We start from the raw sequence: 17,839 nt of genomic DNA, 5'->3' as shown, positions 1-17,839 counted from the left end.
TCCCTCTACAGGTGGCCTACATGCTTATACTCATATAGCGGGCAAGAGCGATATTTAGCGTAACAAAATGTAAACAAAATTTACTAGCTTTCTTGTTTACTAGAAGATAAATAGTAATATCTGAACTCATTTTGAATTGGAATCAACAAAAAAAAGATCAAAAAATAAAATAAAATCCATTTTATGAATATTCTCTAATTTTGAGGGCTGTAGAAAATCATATAAAAGCATTTGCAAACTTACTAGTTTCGTCAATTTAATTACATGAACCCATAAAGATCATTCAAAGAAAGTATAATTGGTTGTTTTGAAATAGGTTTCTGTATATAAATTTTTTTTCGTGTACTATATAAACCATCTGAATCTTTCTGACTTCTACCAAAAGGCAAGTGATGAGTAACACATTTTTTTCATGGTTTGTCTGAAAAGCTCTGTTGACTAAAAATATTGCGTTATCTTTCTGATGCCTTTTTGTTTGTTTCCTTTTCTTTTTGGAACTGGTTTTTAACGTTTAGACGTGTTTGGTAGAATAGCTAGAGGTGATAGTGTCCGAATATGTGCATCTAATGAATGAAAAGAAATGTTTAAAATGGAGTTGTTTTGTATTTTCGTTGACTTCTTGGTATATATATATATATATATACTATCTTTTCAAACTGTATCCACTCAGTAATAAATGTTGTAGACAATTTATATGAATTGTCTACAAAGAAACCCAAGATCATATTAAAATCTTCGAAATCTTCTCTATGCGATATATCGTATTGCCATAATAAAATGTCTTTCGAAACGAATCAGGGATTTTTATGTGATTCTTTTGAATTTTCTATCTCAATTTTACATTTTGGCGCCATTTGATGTGGTTTTCTACGCGTATACTGCGTGGGTTAGGAAGCTACTTTCAAAACGTCTTTGTTTTCTTTTTCCATTCCATTCAGAACGATAAGCAAAAAGGAAACAAAGACAAAATATCATATCTAATTTGTGGTTTAATGTAACCGAAAAGTACTATCTTGTCGACTCCCCGATATTCGTTATATATGCTGCTATGTCCATCGCGACAAATCTACCCTTCTCCACGTCCTTCATTAAGGGAAGGAGGAAATCCTAGCATAAAAAGGACATAGCCAATTTCGTTCGTTGAAACGTGAAAGAAAATATTACTCTTTTCAGAGCTTGTTAAATTCTCGGAGGACCCTTATTTCGTAGAAGTATTACTCGAACGAGGAAGACCGTCTTGTTTCTCTTCGACTTTGTCTTCTTAAGCAAGAACCTTTGTTCTTTTTTAGGATAAAATAAACCTATATCGATTTTTAGAAAAAGTTAGTGTTGATAATTACTTGCTAGAATTCCAACCTTTCGAATACCCTACTACTTTGTGTAACTACCAATTTTTACTGTCTTTTTTACGCCGTATAAACAAAATGGTTAAGGAGAAAACCTTGGACGACGGATCTCTTAGTTTTGATAATTCTTCTTTGGATTTCGGTTCCTCTTTACCGGTTTCATCTGCTTCTTCTCCTAAGAAATCGAGGGAAAACGTCAAACTGTCTTTTCCCGGTGACGATGAAGACGCAACGTATGAAGAAAGTTCCACTTCTGGTCTTGATCGCTATGGTTTAACTCCTTCAGGCGAAACTTTCGCACTTCCTCATGAGCAGGAAAATCGTCGCAGTATCCTTGAAACCATCGACCCACGCGTTCCCAAGACACCTTGGGACTGGGTGGTTATCGGCAGTATCCTTTCTCAAGTCGCCTTATACCTTTTCACCCGCGGAAACACGCGCCGCGTTTTGTTAATGGCCTGCTTCTTTTTTTGGCGCATGAGTTATGATATTGGAATTGGATTTCTGCTTCATTCTCAGTCCAATGACCGAAAGGTTGTAGAGTGGGTTAATAAGCTTGGTTTCCTTGATAAAAAAAAGAATCCCAAGCTTTATGAAATGACAAAACACCAACTTGTCTCTAAAATGGATCCTTCTTATAACTTTGAAAAATCTCCCATTGAGTTTAACAGCTGGCTAGTTTTTCGCCATTTTGTGGATCTTATACTGATGTGTGATTTCTGCTCGTATGTCTTGATGGCTTTTGCTTGGACCTGTTGGCCAAATATGAATTTTCTCCTTCACATGTTGCGTTTCTTCGGAGGTATTGCCTTGATTGTTTTTAACTACTGGGTGAAGCTGGATGCCCATCGTGTCGTTCGTGATTACGCATGGTATTGGGGTGATTTCTTCTTTCTTCTTCGTAGCTCTTTGGTTTTCAATGGTGTTTTTGAACTAGCCCCTCATCCCATGTACTCTATTGGTTACGCTGGATACTACGGTATGAGCTTGATCTCTGGAAGCTATGGCGTTTTGCTGGCAAGTATGATAGCTCATGCTGCTCAGTTTGGTTTCCTTCTTTTTGTCGAAAATCCCCATATTGAAAAGACATATGGAAGTGATTCTGCCCATTCGCGTCTTACACCAGGAGATGAAGATGTAGACTTTGAACTTCCTCCAGCTCGTGATCTTGTCGGGTTGATTAATTTCGATTCAGCTAGAATTTCAGATGTCGCGTTGATCATAATCGCTGCTTATAGCATTCTATCAACTTTACTCTCTTCTAACTCTTTCCACAACCAATTTTGGGCTCTATTTCAAGCCTTTTTGTGGCGTTTCTTACACAGTGGTCTCCACGGGTCTATTTTGTTTTATCAATCTAGGGATAAAGCCTGGTCTCGACATTTCATCCGTAATGGTGAATCTATTGTGCAGGCTTGGTCTCAGTGGAAGGGATTTTATAACATTACTTTAAATATGTCTTATATTTCTTTTTGTATGGCAGCTTGGAAACTGTACCATATTCCTAACAACTGGACTTATGGACTTGTTACTCTTCGCCATACCTTAGGATTTGCTCTAATTGCTTTACATATTTATACTTCTGTCTCTATTTATGAAGATCTAGGCCAATATGGATGGTTCTATGGCGACTTTTTCCTACCTAGCCGCTCTCCCAAGCTTGTCTACCAAGGTATCTATCGGTACGTTAATAACCCTGAGCGTTTTCTTGGATGCTCTGCTTATTGGGGTCTTGCTCTTATAAGTAATTCAGCCTGGATTTTTCTGTTAGCAACGTTAGCGCAGCTATCAAACTTGGCTATAATTCGCCTTGTTGAGCAACCCCATATGCGCAAAGTCTACGGTAATGCTTTAAGGAAAGAAGCAGGAATATCAAAATTAATTAAACAAGCTACCCAAGAACACAGCAATAGGATTCCGAAGTCTATTGAGACTCATGTGAAAGCTTTGGGCAGTACTGTCGACAAGGTTCTTGAACAGACTGCTGAAGCGTTACAGGAATTTGTGAATGCAGCTCCTCCAAAAGTACAAGTATTATTGAAGGGTACGGAATCAAGTCTCCGTAGAAGTGCCCAACTTGCCATTTTAAAACTTTTTGCTCCACAGTTTGACAGACTTGGATCTACTTCGTATTCATTGAAGTTGGACCTTGAAGATTCCAAAGTTCCGCTTGGATCTCCAATTCATGTAAAGTGGACTGCACCTTTAGACCATGAAAATAATGACTGGATTGGACTTTATCGCGTATCCGATAATGTTAGTGATATTCACACTCAAGTGTCAAGTGAAGGCCGTTGGTCTGCCATAGATTTTGAAGGTTATAACTCACATGTTTCTAGCATTAAAGAAGTTTCGGAAACTAAGGATTCTGGTGAGGTGGTGTTCTCTAGAGATTTGTTATTTTGGGAACCAGGAACCTATGAATTCCGTTATCATCATAGTAATAAGCACTTGGTAATGGCTAAAAGTCAACCATTTCAGATTTACGCGATAACTTGTGAGTCCAAGGATGTCTCTGAAGTTGAGAATACTCTGGATCACTTACTAAAGCTTTGCATTCCAGAAGATAGTTCTAAATCACTACGAGATTTATCCGATAGTAAAGCAAAGACACTTTCTAATGCAATCAAATGTGTTTTTGGTATTGAACTTGGTCATCATGTCATTCAAGTTGATGGTTCCACGAAAGTTTTAGCAAGCAGACTTGTTAGTGCTAAAAAGATTCTTCAACCTTTTGATTATTCGGAAGAAAGAAAGAAGGATGTATAGCTCATTACGGTTAAATTGTGATTTATTCAACATATTTTACAGTTCCGATGATATTTGAATTTATGAAGCCTCTGTTCTTTTTTGGCTTGACCTATTAGTCTACGGCTTACTGAATTGAAATTAATGATATTTAATGAAATTGTAAACTTACGTTGTGAAGTTAAATAATTTCGATGACTTTATTTCCTATCCGTTGTCCTATTTCAATTAGCATGGTAAGTTAAGCTTAAATAAACGTCAAATTAGTAACCTGGTTACACATAATTAAATAACATATGAAAACTAAATAAATCAAAGTTGTTGTCATGCATGAATGTCATTTTCGTCCACAGAAAGTATACTTGACCCAGAAGTGATGCTTCGACGGTCTTCCCTAGTATGTTCAACAGTGTAATAAAATCGGTTCAGTTCCTCATGGTTATTGCAAAAACTTGTGAAAGAATGCTTGAGTTCTTCAGCTGTATCTTTCAATGAAACATTTTGACCTTTATTGCTTTTGTTAAAGCTTGTTTTACCTACCTTTGAATTATGTAGTAAATTAGGTAGCCATAAAAACTGAAGATCATCGTCAATTTGTACAAGCACACTTCCTGTCTTATGAATGTATTGAACGTACCTGAAGCCTGGTTTTCCCCATGAATAAACTGCTGTCACCATCTGTGGAAAAACGTCACTTCCCTCACTATCAAGGATAAATTCAAAGTACTTTAAAATTTGAATGCACCACCACTTTTTTGGATGACTATTGTCGGCAGCATAAGATAAATGTTCTGGAAGTGAAGGCGGTTCGACTGCAAGTTTGATGACAGACACCTGATTGAAAGGATTCAGTTCAGCAACAGCCGAAACTTCATGAATAGGCGCTTCGACCAAAGCCAAACCATAACGTTCAAGAATCCTTGACCAGGATTGTAGCATATTTTCTATCACACTTGCAGTTGCCAAGAGCCATTCGATTCTAAGATGAAAACAAGTACTAGGATTATGGAGCAGATCATAATGTAAAGTGACCATCTCTGAGCGCCCATGCTTCCGTTCGGGGTCGGCATCAAATAAAATACGCCTCGAGAGTTCAATTCTCAAAGGTCCTTCCTTCAAAGATTTTTGATTTTCTATTTCTTTAGTACTATTTTCTTTCTTTCGATTAAACCAACTCCTGTAAGGGCGAGTAGACATGGGCTTCGTATTAAATTCAGAAGATAATCTGTAAATGTAGTGCCCATCAAGTAATGGATGTTTCTTTCTGATATGCTCAATTAAACCACTCTCTAGTAAACTGTTTCCGAAACTTAGGGCTTCTTCTCTGGTATTAATCTCAGTAAACGTATTTACTATCCATGAGACAAATTCACTACCTAGAAAACAGTTTTCATAAACGCGATAATGCCAAGTAATATCATCTATCTTCGGGCCATTTTGTCCCTGCATTTCCTTAGCTAATGTATAATTGTCTAATTCGATACTTAAGCGTTTATTCGGCATAAATAACGATTTTTCATTGCGATTAGAGTCATTAGTAATAGCTTCCAATTCGGAATTGATATAATCTTTTAGAGATAAGGTGGTAAACTTAATTCCAAGAGAATTCGTAGAAGTAATCTGCGGAGTTTTCTTTGAGTTCTCATTCAAAGGATCAAATTCTCCTCGACGTAAAATTTCACATAATTTGCACACGCCCTCGACTCTCAGTTCTTCTTCAGTATAACTATCCTGATCCAATGCTTGATACTTTTGTATAATATTCGGAGAAAAGTTGCCTGTAGGAATCAATACAAATCTTGCTCTCCAATACTTGACTGAATCGGGTAAGTAAGTTTCAAAACCACTAATTAGTTGATCAACATAATTCCAGTTGTAATTTGCAGTGTCATTAGCATTAAAAGTTATACTAGAAGGGACGTAATCATTCGTATTCTTAGACCAAATATAATAGTCATATTTCATTTTGCCATACCCTGAAACCTTTTTTACATATCGCTTAACTTCAATATTGTATCCAACAGAATCACAAGAAAGGCAATGAAATTGACTATCTCCCAAGGCAAGATAAACAGTATTACTCCGAACTTCATTAGGGGTTGACACATACTTATTAAAGTCTTGAGAATATTCTTTAACTATCGAAGTCGAAGGCTCATTCAAGTAAATAAACGTAACAGGATTCACGACAATCTGATATCCTCGAGATAACCTTTGACAGATCATTTCAGTAAGAAGATCTTGCTGATTCATTTCAGTTATTTCAGGATCAATTCCAACTGTATAGGTGTATTCTTCAAAATTATCGTTTAATTCCTCCAGTGAAGGGAAATAACTAAAAGTGAGCGGAAGAGCACCAGGCGTACACATAGATAGCCAATTAAACCTTCGAACATCCTGTTTATTCATATATAAATGCTCCCATCTAAGAGACACAGGATCGTTATCCGCTGTGGTTTGTTTTAGTTTAAATGGGTTATCTATAATCTTCCAAGGAGTTTGGTAAGGCTTTTCAGATGACGAACCCTTCGTCGGTGATAAATTAGTTACCTCTAAATTATTAGGCTTGAGGTGGCTAGATGGTCTAGTAATGGGTGTAACCATAAGTTGGTTTATTTTAGCTGTAGATTCCATTGAAGGGAGCACGACCGGATATGGTTTTGATATAGCTTCTTTTGTACCCAACGGATTTATGGACGTAGTTGCTGTCGCTGGTTGCACAAGGAAGCCTTTTAAGTTTGAGGAGCTTGACCTAGCAGAAGGTACTTTCACCTGCGATGGAACGCGTGGCAAAGCAACATTGAAATTTTTCTTTGATGATTCCCTTATCTTTTCACTTAAACTTGACATTGTATTTGTTCGGAATGCATCTTTACGACGAGGTTTGAAATCGATGTCTTTATCACTTGGATTTCGTAGCAGGTCGCGGCTTGAAACAGAAGACAAGTTAGGAAGTTTAGCGTCTTGTATGAATTCTTTTTCTGGGCTGAAAGAAGCATTACGATATAGAGGCTGGCGAAATGTCTCTGATGGCCGAGGAAGATAATTGCTAACAAATTGTTTAGCATCATACTCTTCTTGAGCAGCTTCTTTAAATACATCACCACCTCCTAGGGAAGGATCTGATTGAAGCAGTGGGATCGAAATTTTGGCACTCTCAGCTTCTAAAACACCCATCATCTGTAGTTCATGCATTTTAGCGGTGGGTTCAAACTTGTGCTCACGCATAAGATTCTCCCAAGGAGAGCGCAATGAACGCATTTCTGTAGTACTGTAAAAGCTAATGTTACAGCCGATAGGAAATGTATACAACCAGTCACTACCGGTTCGAATATTCTTCAGAAAGGAACCAACTGAATAATTAGAAATGGAAGAGGTAAATGATTCTGGGATGCCACCGTTAGAGGTTGGCAAGGATTCAGAGAATTTTGGTAGTAGCTGAGACTTTTTGGAATTTTTGGTAGGATTTTTATAGCGAAGCATGGGAGTAAGGAATAGAGGAACTTTACCTAGAGAGACAATATCCATGCCGACGACTGTATTCAAAAGGCTCTTAGATGTTAGATGCAGCATCTTCTCGTCAACTTCATATAAACCGCTTCCGGGTGTGACAATAATTATGCTAGTACCAGTTCTCGATAAATCTCGATCGATGTAGTCAGATTGGAATTGAAAAACGGCCATGTTTATGACCTCTAGAAAGTTGCCTTCTTGGGAGGCAGTCATTCTACCACAGACATAGTCGACCTCTTTACCGAACTCATTTACAGTTTTTTGAACTAAAACATTTTCCTTGAACTTTGCTAGCTCAACTTTGAGATTAGCAAGAGTAGGTTGCCAGTCTCGACTGGAAACATTATCAACAACAACTTTAAAGAAATCTTTGTATGGACCACCTTCTTCAGATTCATTCATTGAATTTTGAGTTGGCTGTTTTACGCTTGGGTTCATACCATTATTGTCTGGGCTCCAGATACACATTGAACCATAATTTCCATATTCAACACGAGTAAACAAAATAATAGATATTAAATGATGCGCACCCAAATCCCTCCATAAAGAAAACAAATCAGGTAAGAATCCATCTATGGCTTTATTATAATTCAGTTCACCATCTTCTTCAAAATGCCACATTTCTTCACTCATTTGGATAAAGATGAGAAATTTAGCGCTTTCAGAACGAAAGATGGGCCTTGTGTTTTCTGAAAAATATGCAGATTTACATTTTTTACCATTTTTCCAGATAAAGCCTATTTCGCCTGCGGCGTTCCCTAAAAAGTAGACACGTTGCTTTTGGTAAACACACGTGTCGCAGAGCTTCCTTGACAGACGCCACATATCACTTCTGGAGATGAATTGATCACGAAAAAATATCACGACATGGTCTGCTTCAATCGCTGCTTTGTCGCGACATAGCTTAACAGAAACAGGTTCACGACTATGGCTCCCTAAGAGTGTGCTGAGTTCATGCTTAACAGAAAGCTGCAAGTTTGGGTGCTTTTTCTTTAGTTCTCCTAACAAAGGAAACGGCATAAGATAGATGGGTTCCTGTGTACGATTGGTTCTTACTCTCGATAGTTGGCTCAAGTCGTCATGTTCGCTGCCAGATTCTTTTAAATGAACGAGATTTACTTCGAAAACGTCTCCTAATTTAGCTCCAGCTACCAAATCATAATTTATAATAGCAATATGAGAAGACAATGAGGAGTCATGAGTCCATAAGTTCAAAGTGCATGACATTTTAGAGAATGTTTGTCAATTTACGCGTCATGAAGCTTATTACACATTCCATGAAAAAAATATATAAGAATAATAAACAATGTTGCAAAAATCCAAAAATTTCTAGAAAACTGAGAGCAATAACCTGCTTGGGGAAAGTATAGATGTTTCCTTAGGTGAGTGGTAGATGTACGGGTTACGGTTACGAAGATATATAAACTGCAAAAACTGAATAAGAAAGAGCTTAACAGATATTATTAGCGAAAGTAGATAGTGATAAATACAAAACGAAAGGGAGGAAAGGGTAGGTACATGTTGGAGAAGGCAATTGGCAAGATGCATGCAGAAGACCAAGAGTATAAGAGATAGAAAGTTTCGAAGCAATACTGAGAATCATAAAAAAGAAAATACTAAAAGAAAGTTTTTGGAAGTAAAAGAAGATGTTAGAGCACTAAGTTCATACTATAGAAAAGAACGACACAACATAGATCATAACACAAGCATAAATAAACATTCCGATATTGTTACTCATAAGAAATAATCAGCAATAGGTTGCTTAGTAGGAATTCCGCTTCGTTCCTGTGAAGCTGCACCGAAAATCTTGTAAGTTTGAGATTGGTTTTCACCAAGCTGCAAAATCGAAGCAACATTTCCACAACGATAGCAGTAATTTGGTGCGCTCCAAACAGTTACTACACTTCCCATGTCTTTTGGCGCTATTGAAATTGTATCACCAGGAGCGGGGGTATCATCATATGGCGATTGTGGATCTGAATCAGAACTAAAGTCCTGTTCATTGAATTTCCTTGTGGTTTCTTTCTCCTTTTCGGAAAAATGAATTTTATAGCCTTCCATAACCAATTGGTGAGCACGAGCGACAAAGGACAACTTATTGCCATGGTTAAAAGCCTCTGCAACATCAGAACCAAAAAGGAATCCTGCTCCTCGCGGCGACAAGCCCCATCCACTGATTTCTTCAGGATCTGACCAAAGTAAATCGCACATGGCGCCCTCATGGGGGACCTCTTGTTTTCGATCAATGAGTCGAATCTAAACAAAAAAAAAAAAAATTAGTAGGATGAAACAACAGTAGAAAGAGAACAGGGGCATTGATTACTTACCTGATCCAAACTTGTGATACTTGGAGAAAGTCCACCATGCACACATAGGACTTTATCGTCTATAACAGCACCCAGAGAAAGATAGTCAAACACTTCACAGCAATAACGCCAAACATTAGCAGACCCATATTTGCGAACACACTCATCGTAAAATCCATATACTTGAGTGATTTGGCGGGATTCGTGATTTCCGCGAATTAATGTGATAGAATCTGGATGCTTCCACTTTAAAGTTAATAAAAGAAGGAAAGTTTCTACTGAATAGAAGCCACGGTCAACAAAGTCGCCCAGAAATACATATTTTGTTTCCGGGCAAGAGCCACCAATGCGAAACAGTTCGAGCATATCGTGAAGCTGACCATGAATATCACCGCAAATAGTAACTGGCGAAGAAATATGCTGTAGATTTGATTCCTCAATTAAGATGTCACGAACACGCTGACACAACTCGATAACTAGTCGTTTCAATTAGCTTTCAATTTTCCAACAGTATACAAATTTGGATGGAACACAAGCACCCACGGAAAAAGTCAAAACAGAGTCGGATAGCTTTTAAGCATGAATGAGAAGAAATATGTAAAAACACGTACCGTTGGCTTCAGGAATCACTCTTCCATTTTCGAGCTCTTGCAATTGCCAATCCAAGTCAGCATTAGGCATTATTATGAAGAAAACGATGGCGTAAAATATTAAAAAATAAGAAAACAACGAACGTAAATTATATTAATTAGGTATTGGGGATAGTTTCAACAAGAAAGAACCTCAGAATCGTACTTTCAGCAAGATTTTGCCCTTTTCAAACAACAGCCGAAGAAGAGCAACTTGATGATATCTAGTTAAAAAACACTTTTAAATATTGATCAGAAATCCAACGAAAACACTCAAATTGGGCCGCTTTGAAAAATTCTATTTTTTGTTGAAGTTTACTAAAGGAGTCATAAACTATGGGGAAAAACAGGGCCTTAAGAGTTAAGCGATCAGATAACCTTTAGCCTTCTTTTAGGGTTCCATTCTACTAGATAAAAATGAAAGAGAAAGTAATCATTGTGTTTTTTTGTTTATTTACGAAACCATTTTCATTAGAAACAACTGCTAGCAGTTTCAAAAGCAAGTGGATCATTCTATTAATGCATTCTTTCTTCTTCAATTACTTTTGTTTTAAAAAAAAAAATTCATTTGCTTTCTTTTGTTTTCATTGCTGAACGAAAAAATTTCTCGTCAGAATACGATATGTGAAAAAGCGACACATGAGAAATGAAAACAATTTTGTTTTATTGATCCATTTGGACCAAGCAGCAGTGAATGAATACTTGTTTCCTTTTTCTTTTCTTTTTTTACCACTGCTACTAAGATATCATGTCCATCAGATAAAAAACCATCATAGGATGAGATTACTTAGACGAATTTAAAAAGATTTTTTTCTTTGGATTCTAATGATTGAGTGCTGTAAAACAGGCTTTTGAGATTTCACTGAAAATTTCCCTGCTTTTGCCTCTTTCCTCTCATTGCACCTTTAGGCACAAATAAAGGAATTCCTGTCGAAACGTGAACGATATAGCCAACTACCACCAACAACTAAGGAATTGGAATAGGAAAGAAATATATTAGAAGACATTGCAAAAGGGATTAATTAGGGCTTATTATTATTGAAATTCATTTAATATTTCTTTAGAAAAATTAATTTTGTCAAAAGATGAGTGTGGAAATTACATCGATTGATCAATTTCAAGAAATCTTACAAAAAGACAATGAACAAGTCCTTCTACTCAATTTTTATGCTCCTTGGGCTGCTCCCTGCCAACAAATGAATCAAGTTTTCGATCAATTTGCTAAAGATACCCAAGATGCGGTATTTTTGAAAATCGAAGCTGAAAAGTTCTCTGACATTGCAGAATCTTTTGATGTAACGGCCGTTCCCTTATTCGTTTTAATCCATGGTCAAAAGGTCCTTGCTCGTATTTCAGGTGCCAACCCTCAAAAGTTAAAATCTGCGATCGATGAATATATTCGTCCTATCATCCATCAATCGTCTGCTACACCCACTTCTAACGGCCCTGATGCCAATGTAGGCTCGGTCCAAACAAATGCTGTCTCTTCCGGAGCTAGTGGTGCAAAGGCCGCAAATGGCTTGGATGTCGAAATGGATAATCGTCTACGCACCCTTACTAGTGCCCACGACATCATGCTCTTCATGAAAGGTACTCCTTCTGAACCTGCTTGTGGTTTTAGCCGTAAACTGGTTGGTTTGCTCCGTGAAAGAAATGTCCAATATGGTTTCTTCAACATTTTGGCCGATGATTCCGTTCGCCAGGGCCTTAAGGTCTTTTCTGACTGGCCTACCTTCCCTCAACTTTACATTAAAGGTGAATTCGTCGGTGGTTTGGACGTTGTAGTTGAAATGATGGAAACTGGTGAATTCCAAGAAATGCTCACTTAATACAACCGTTCATGTTTACTACTTTTCCATTTCCTAACTATATTCTTTTTGGCATCTAATACTTCACATGTCCATATTTCTTTTGACAACGGGTGGTGGTAAGACAAATGGGTAGAATAATCCTATAAACAGCTAGCTACCTTAGATTAGAAGAGATAGAAAGAAACTATGAATTTCCCTTGACGGAAACATAGAAAATATAACAGGAAAACAATCCATGAAGATAGTTACCTCTCTACACAACCTTTCAATTCTTCCTACATTAAATAAAACCTACGTTATTACGCAAATTCATCTTCACTCAAAAGTTAGTTTTAACTTAATACAAGTACATTCAACCACTATAACCCCAATAGTAATGGAAAGCCCTCTCTCTTATTTATTGACTTTCTAATACACTATCTATCAGTATTCAAATTTTAACTCATATTCCAAATCCACTATATTTCCCGCGTTATAAACGCGACAATTATAGAAAATTTAGTAACACGTCAGAAAACGCCAACTACCCTACATATCATGACCAAAAAGGAACATGACATGCAAGAGATCATCGCCTTGAACAGATGCTATAATGTAGCTTTATCCTTTAAGGATCCAACTACTAAGCATCCATTCAGTAAGAAAGTATTATCTCACTCTTCGGGCAATGGCGCTACCAATCATCATCCGTGTTGAGTTCTGTGGCTAGGTTAGGAAACCCAAGCCGGACGTATACTATAGAAATGATCCTATGGAGTATCGTCGATGGTTTTCAATTGAGCGAAAGCACTGGTATTTATACTATTCTGTTCACCCAAAAGCAGTCACAATAACAGTCATTACCAGCGAATCAAGTTCTCAGATATGCTATAAAATTTTTTGCCCATGCTACGCTAATCCTCATTAATAAACAGAATATGCAATAGAAGTTTTGGAATGTTTTCTTGTAAATGATGACTAAGCTCGTATTTCAATTGATTTTGAGTAATTTGTTCTTCCATCTTCGATGGATATAGTGCAAAAGTTGCACATTTAGTGGACGTTTTTATCGGTAGCTTTCTTTTTCTTTAACTGACGAGACCCAGTCAATCGATAAAATATAGCTTGTCAATTAATGAAATTAATATACAATCAATAATACTATGACGATTCAAATGTTCAAGTGCTACTCGCCCTCTGAGTGAGAGAAGACAATTCTAGTAATAGTAATAATAACAATTATATCGCAACCTCATTTTCCAAAATTAATGCATTAATGAATTCTGTCCGATTTCCTTCTATAGTATGGCAATTTTGGGTACAAAAGTACATCACTATAAAATTTGCTGTTCCTCTTCATCTTCCTTTCTTTTCCTTCATCTTATAGTTTTACACTTTCATAGGCAACATTTTCTGGTTCCTTTGAAAAGTCTGTTTTCAGGACTGAAAGACTCCATAATATCAGAAATATGCAATCTAAAATCCAGTACACATCATGGTAAAATAGGAACAAAAGTCAAAGTGAACAACGTAAACCGAATAACTAATCCATTCTATTTTCTAGTTATTGTGAAGAAAACATCTATCAGCTAGCAGAGTATTTTGTAAAAGAAAAACCTCAATTACAGGCCTATGTAATATTTTTGTCAACACCGACAAAGACGGTAAGCGATTCAAGATTCGCTGGAAATTTTTTCTAATTAAGGTATATGAATTAGATGCCAATTTGGGAGCAGTCGAAGTCTCCATTCGTTATATGGGTAAGGTCATGAATTGTATAAACAAATAAATTATAATCATCATATCATGGAAAAAAGCTTATATATATATGTATATATAAGCAAAAAAATCATCGCGTATCTTGCTAGAGTTAAACGAACGAAGAAAGCAAGACTTTTTATTTCTTATATTATACATTTTCATTATGCAGTAAGATGATACAAACGTGCTGACCGCATTTAGGATTATCATGTAGTACTTTTGACGAGAAGCCTCCAAAATCCTAGGGAAGGATGGTTTGTATGGGATCATGATACTAGATTACCGATTCCCTGTCCTTTGGAACATTATCTTGAACGAGCGCTTCGTCGAGACTGGGAGCATTCTCCTGAGCTACCGCTTATTTTTGGTAATTCATATTGTGACATGAACCGAAAATACAGAGTCATAGAAGCAAAATCATATCTTCAGCATTTTAGCTCTGATCGCTCACATATGAAAACCGAAACAGGAGAATGGCTTTCCCCTCCTCCGCCATATCCTTGTATAGGAAAAGGAAATCAGATGAACCTCCCACAATATACAAACGTAAACGACAACCAAAACGATGCTGTATTTGGTATTGTCTATAATGAAGACGAGTTTCGACAAACGTTCCAAAAATCCGCTTAAGAAGAAACGATAGGGACACAATTCAAACAAAACGTTTCACAATCAAAAGTCCTACGAGCAATAGAGTTAGTAATTCAAACATAAAAATGGCGTTAAGATTCAGCTCATGCAGTTGTACTTTCCACTTAAAAGGATAGCTTCAACAGCCTTTCAGTCAAGTGCCACGCAACGCGGCTCAATCATTAAAAAACCATACCTTTCTTCTTTAGAACAGCGAGAACAAATGGTGTTTTGGCAATCAAAACACTCACGAAGGCATATACTACACGTGTGTTTTTTACATAATTCACAGGAAGAAATGCGCATCCGCGAAGTAGTCTTTTTATAACAAACATGACAAAGCTTAGCCATTCGAGAGTCTCCATGAGCAGCATCTTTAAATGCAGCAGCTGTGGCTGCCACACTCCAAGGATTGTAAACAAGCCCTGAGTTGGCTATGGGCGACCCATTTTCCCTATAAAGCATGGGTTTCGTCCGTTTATTTCTGTTTGGTCTATACAGATTCCCGACATTGCTCCGTTTCAAAACCATAGCTTACAACACAAGGTCGAAAACGAGGTGAGATGTTGGAAAAATTGATTCTTTGTTCTTTCGACAAGGTACCAGGTCACTTTTTGTTTTAGCAACGAGTAGGTAACGAAGTTGGTGTTACTTTGTTCTATAAATACAAAAGACTAAGATTTATGAAATGTAGGAAGGAATTTGCTATTGAAAAGGAAGCAAATATAAAAAAGAAATTAAGTTAAAAGAATAGAAGGATGAATCGGACTAGAATTACTTTACAACGACTTTTTATTCTTTTCTGTAAGGACTTTTTCAAGTATGAAAAAAAAAAGGCTTCCCATTGCAAGGTAAGGTATAATGGAAACAATGAAAAGAGTAAGAGTAAAACAACACATTTTGGGAAAAAGATCTGTCTAGAAAAAATATTCATGGACGGATAGTCAGGTGGAATCATCCTATCCATATGGGGATTGACAGACCCAAGGAAACAAAAAGAAGCAACCATTTACTTGGTAGGATGTTTTCCCAGTACGGAGATAAGCAGGTTCATCCTAATGATTCCTTTATACCTTGTAACCGTACTGAGCCATGCATCTATACATTTGATGTTAATACCAATGACAGGAAAGAGGACGCTAGAACCCTTTGTATGGCTCGCTTTTATTAGCATTACATACTGTCGATGAGCTTCAATAAGTTTGGCACAGTCAATGGGGCCATTCTCAGAATTCAGCATACACTGGTCACGAGCCTGTTTGGTTTCTGGGCAAGCACAGCAAGGCTAGACAGAAAAGTTAACAAAAATGAAAAGGGAAAGAAAAAGGGATGATGAAACCTTCATACCTTTGGTTTTTCCTCAGTAGCAGCAGGAGCTGCATTAGAAGCAACGTTTTCGGCAGAAGGCATGGTAGAAATATTTATTAAAGTGTGAATAGAAAATCAAGAGATAATGATTTCACAATAGTGGAAATTGAAAGAAAGCTAGGAAAAAAAAGTGAGAAGGGTTAGACTAGAAGGATCAAAGGCTGCCACCCTTCTTCTAACTTGGTAAACTCGGTAAACAAGGATTACTGATGACAAATCAAATTCTAGAATTGTGGTTGTTCTAAATGGAGGCAAAAACTGAGCAACGGGTATTTTTACTCGCAACGAACAATTTTAATCGCTTAAATGAGAGATCTTTTAGTGCTCTTTTTTGCCTTCATTGAAAGCAAACACAATTCCTTACGTTTGAACTTTGCAGCTATTTTTCAAACAAGTAGGTAACGATATTTGCTTAAGAAATCAACTGTTACCATTCACTCAACGAACAAGGAAGGGTAAGTAACTGCATTATATATGTATAAAGGAATGGTTCGCACTCATTAAACAAAGTCCAAACTGGAACGAGACTTTTTCTTAAGAAAACAATTCAGAAATTTCATATAAAATTAAATTTTGTTAATATTCTCTTCACTATATATTGGTCCGAAATCCACTACTTGACCTCTACGAGTCCCGTACTATATCGCCTACAAATGCTACAAAATCGTTTGTAGGCCATTCTATGGGATTCAAGATCAAAACAATGCTCATTTCGCTAGCAGTCTACCAAAATCCGTGGAGACAGTCTTGATAGTAGTGTGCATACATGATTAACGGCTGTAGTCAATTTTATTTTGGCTTAGCAGTTGGTTGGTTGGTTAGTGATAGAAAGCGATAGATTATGCTGTTTGTGGTAAATAATAAATACAAAAAAATATTACCTGTTTTATTTCTTTGTTGGTTTCTCCTGTTGTTTGTAGAAAGGTGTCCCTTGTATGCTACCGAATTTCTTTGTAGGACCGTAGAACTTTGGGATAAACATGTCAAGGAATAGTAGAATGATTATTCATTATCTTTCTTATTAGTGTAAACTTTTAAAATGAATTAGAAACAGGCAAATCAAACAGATACCGTCAGAGACGATCTGTCAGACGATTTGCTTGGAATTGATAATTTTCTAAGTATGAATATCAAATGGATTGCCTTGTATAGGTTTAGATTGATTTGGTTGACCGATTAGTACGTCTACGGCCATACCTAGGCGAAAACACCAGTTCCCGTCTGATCACTGCAGTTAAGCGTCTGAGGGCCTCGTTAGTACTATGGTTGGAGACAACATGGGAATCCGGGGTGCTGTAGGCTCCTTTCCTCTCTTTTTGTTTTTCTATTTTATACGTCTACTACTATTGCTTCTAAGTGACAAAAGACTAATTACAAGTTCAATGAAAAGAAATGAAATAATCGTATTCAATTGCGATTTTTAATAACAGTAATAATAATAAGAAAGGTAAACAACGTAGTGTTAACTTTGAGTGGTAGGATTGTTCTGACGCTCGATTTCTTCATTCCTGGTCGTCGTCGACAGAGGTGCCACTGTGTCGTCCCTTTGTTGATGTCTGGGCAGCGTAGGCGAGCCAATGTTTTCAGCTGAGCGCTCAAGTTTCAGTCCAAGGCCAAAAACAAGAATGTTATAAAATCCCCAGCACACAAGACTAACAACAGAAACTCCAGCAGCTCCGACACATCCAACTAAGACTGCAATTACGACTGAAACACCTATTATAACGTGTGCAAAAGTTCTTGTTATT

General features: G+C 37.0%; 7 protein-coding genes and 1 non-coding gene across 8 annotated transcripts; 4 read left to right on the top strand and 4 right to left on the bottom strand.

Moving 5' to 3' along the window:
• The first annotated feature begins 639 nt into the window (after positions 1 to 639).
• On the top strand, positions 640 to 4,461 carry SPOG_03174 (phosphatidylethanolamine N-methyltransferase Cho2). Its single transcript, XM_013165832.1, has one exon. It carries the CDS (start codon positions 1,425 to 1,427, stop codon positions 4,113 to 4,115), a length of 2,691 nt encoding a protein of 896 aa, XP_013021286.1. The 5' UTR covers positions 640 to 1,424; the 3' UTR covers positions 4,116 to 4,461.
• SPOG_03175 (DEP domain-containing protein) lies at positions 4,293 to 9,066 on the bottom strand. Its single transcript, XM_013165833.1, has one exon. It carries the CDS (start codon positions 8,832 to 8,834, stop codon positions 4,419 to 4,421), a length of 4,416 nt encoding a protein of 1,471 aa, XP_013021287.1. The 5' UTR covers positions 8,835 to 9,066; the 3' UTR covers positions 4,293 to 4,418.
• A 13-nt stretch (positions 9,067 to 9,079) lies between these two features.
• On the bottom strand, positions 9,080 to 10,892 carry SPOG_03176 (serine/threonine protein phosphatase). Its single transcript, XM_013165834.1, has 3 exons — positions 10,525 to 10,892; positions 9,935 to 10,389; positions 9,080 to 9,863 (listed from the first exon to the last, which is right to left on the bottom strand). The coding sequence occupies exons 1-3, from the start codon at positions 10,592 to 10,594 to the stop codon at positions 9,342 to 9,344; spliced, it is 1,047 nt and encodes a 348-aa protein (XP_013021288.1). The 5' UTR covers positions 10,595 to 10,892; the 3' UTR covers positions 9,080 to 9,341.
• A 579-nt stretch (positions 10,893 to 11,471) lies between these two features.
• On the top strand, positions 11,472 to 12,661 carry SPOG_03177 (glutaredoxin Grx4). The gene has a single exon (XM_013165835.1). The coding sequence runs from the start codon at positions 11,628 to 11,630 to the stop codon at positions 12,369 to 12,371; it is 744 nt and encodes a 247-aa protein (XP_013021289.1). The 5' UTR covers positions 11,472 to 11,627; the 3' UTR covers positions 12,372 to 12,661.
• Positions 12,662 to 13,801: 1,140 nt separating this feature from the next.
• On the top strand, positions 13,802 to 14,723 carry SPOG_03178 (uncharacterized protein; the record flags this gene model as incomplete). Its single annotated transcript, XM_013165836.1, has 4 exons — positions 13,802 to 13,830; positions 13,897 to 13,996; positions 14,051 to 14,092; positions 14,295 to 14,723. 4 exons carry the CDS (start codon positions 13,802 to 13,804, stop codon positions 14,721 to 14,723), a joined length of 600 nt encoding a protein of 199 aa, XP_013021290.1.
• A 1,067-nt stretch (positions 14,724 to 15,790) lies between these two features.
• On the bottom strand, positions 15,791 to 16,133 carry SPOG_03180 (cytochrome C oxidase copper chaperone Cox17; the record flags this gene model as incomplete). Its single annotated transcript, XM_013165837.1, has 3 exons — positions 15,791 to 15,821; positions 15,905 to 16,008; positions 16,071 to 16,133. The coding sequence occupies 3 exons, from the start codon at positions 16,131 to 16,133 to the stop codon at positions 15,791 to 15,793; spliced, it is 198 nt and encodes a 65-aa protein (XP_013021291.1).
• Positions 16,134 to 17,278: 1,145 nt separating this feature from the next.
• SPOG_16141 lies at positions 17,279 to 17,393 on the top strand. Its single transcript, XR_001203061.1, has one exon. It is a non-coding gene; the product is annotated as a 5S ribosomal RNA (ribosomal RNA).
• Positions 17,394 to 17,474: 81 nt separating this feature from the next.
• On the bottom strand, positions 17,475 to 17,839 carry SPOG_05716 (uncharacterized protein; the record flags this gene model as incomplete). The annotated part of the gene is made up of 1 exon (XM_013166687.1): positions 17,475 to 17,839. A coding segment is annotated over one exon (286 nt), but the record flags the coding sequence as incomplete, so codon positions are not given.

Source organism: Schizosaccharomyces cryophilus, assembly GCF_000004155.1.
Source record: "Schizosaccharomyces cryophilus OY26 unplaced genomic scaffold supercont4.1, whole genome shotgun sequence".
NCBI classification, from domain to species: Eukaryota; Fungi; Ascomycota; class Schizosaccharomycetes; order Schizosaccharomycetales; family Schizosaccharomycetaceae; genus Schizosaccharomyces; species Schizosaccharomyces cryophilus.
The sequence above is the reverse complement of the archived record's forward strand: the minus strand, read 5'-3'. Positions and strand labels throughout refer to the sequence as shown.

Excerpts from the sequence above, each read along its gene's own strand:
- SPOG_03174 (XM_013165832.1), top strand. The coding sequence starts at position 1,425 with ATGGTTAAGGAGAAAACCTTGGACGACGGATCTCTTAGTTTTGATAAT.
- SPOG_03175 (XM_013165833.1), bottom strand. The coding sequence starts at position 8,834 with ATGTCATGCACTTTGAACTTATGGACTCATGACTCCTCATTGTCTTCT.
- SPOG_03176 (XM_013165834.1), bottom strand. The coding sequence starts at position 10,594 with ATGCCTAATGCTGACTTGGATTGGCAATTGCAAGAGCTCGAAAATGGA. Across the intron at positions 10,390-10,524 it reads AGTGATTCCTGAAGCCAACG|TTATCGAGTTGTGTCAGCGT; the intron begins GTACGTGTTTTT and ends TGAAACGACTAG. Across the intron at positions 9,864-9,934 it reads GTATCACAAGTTTGGATCAG|ATTCGACTCATTGATCGAAA; the intron begins GTAAGTAATCAA and ends TTTTTTGTTTAG.
- SPOG_03177 (XM_013165835.1), top strand. The coding sequence starts at position 11,628 with ATGAGTGTGGAAATTACATCGATTGATCAATTTCAAGAAATCTTACAA.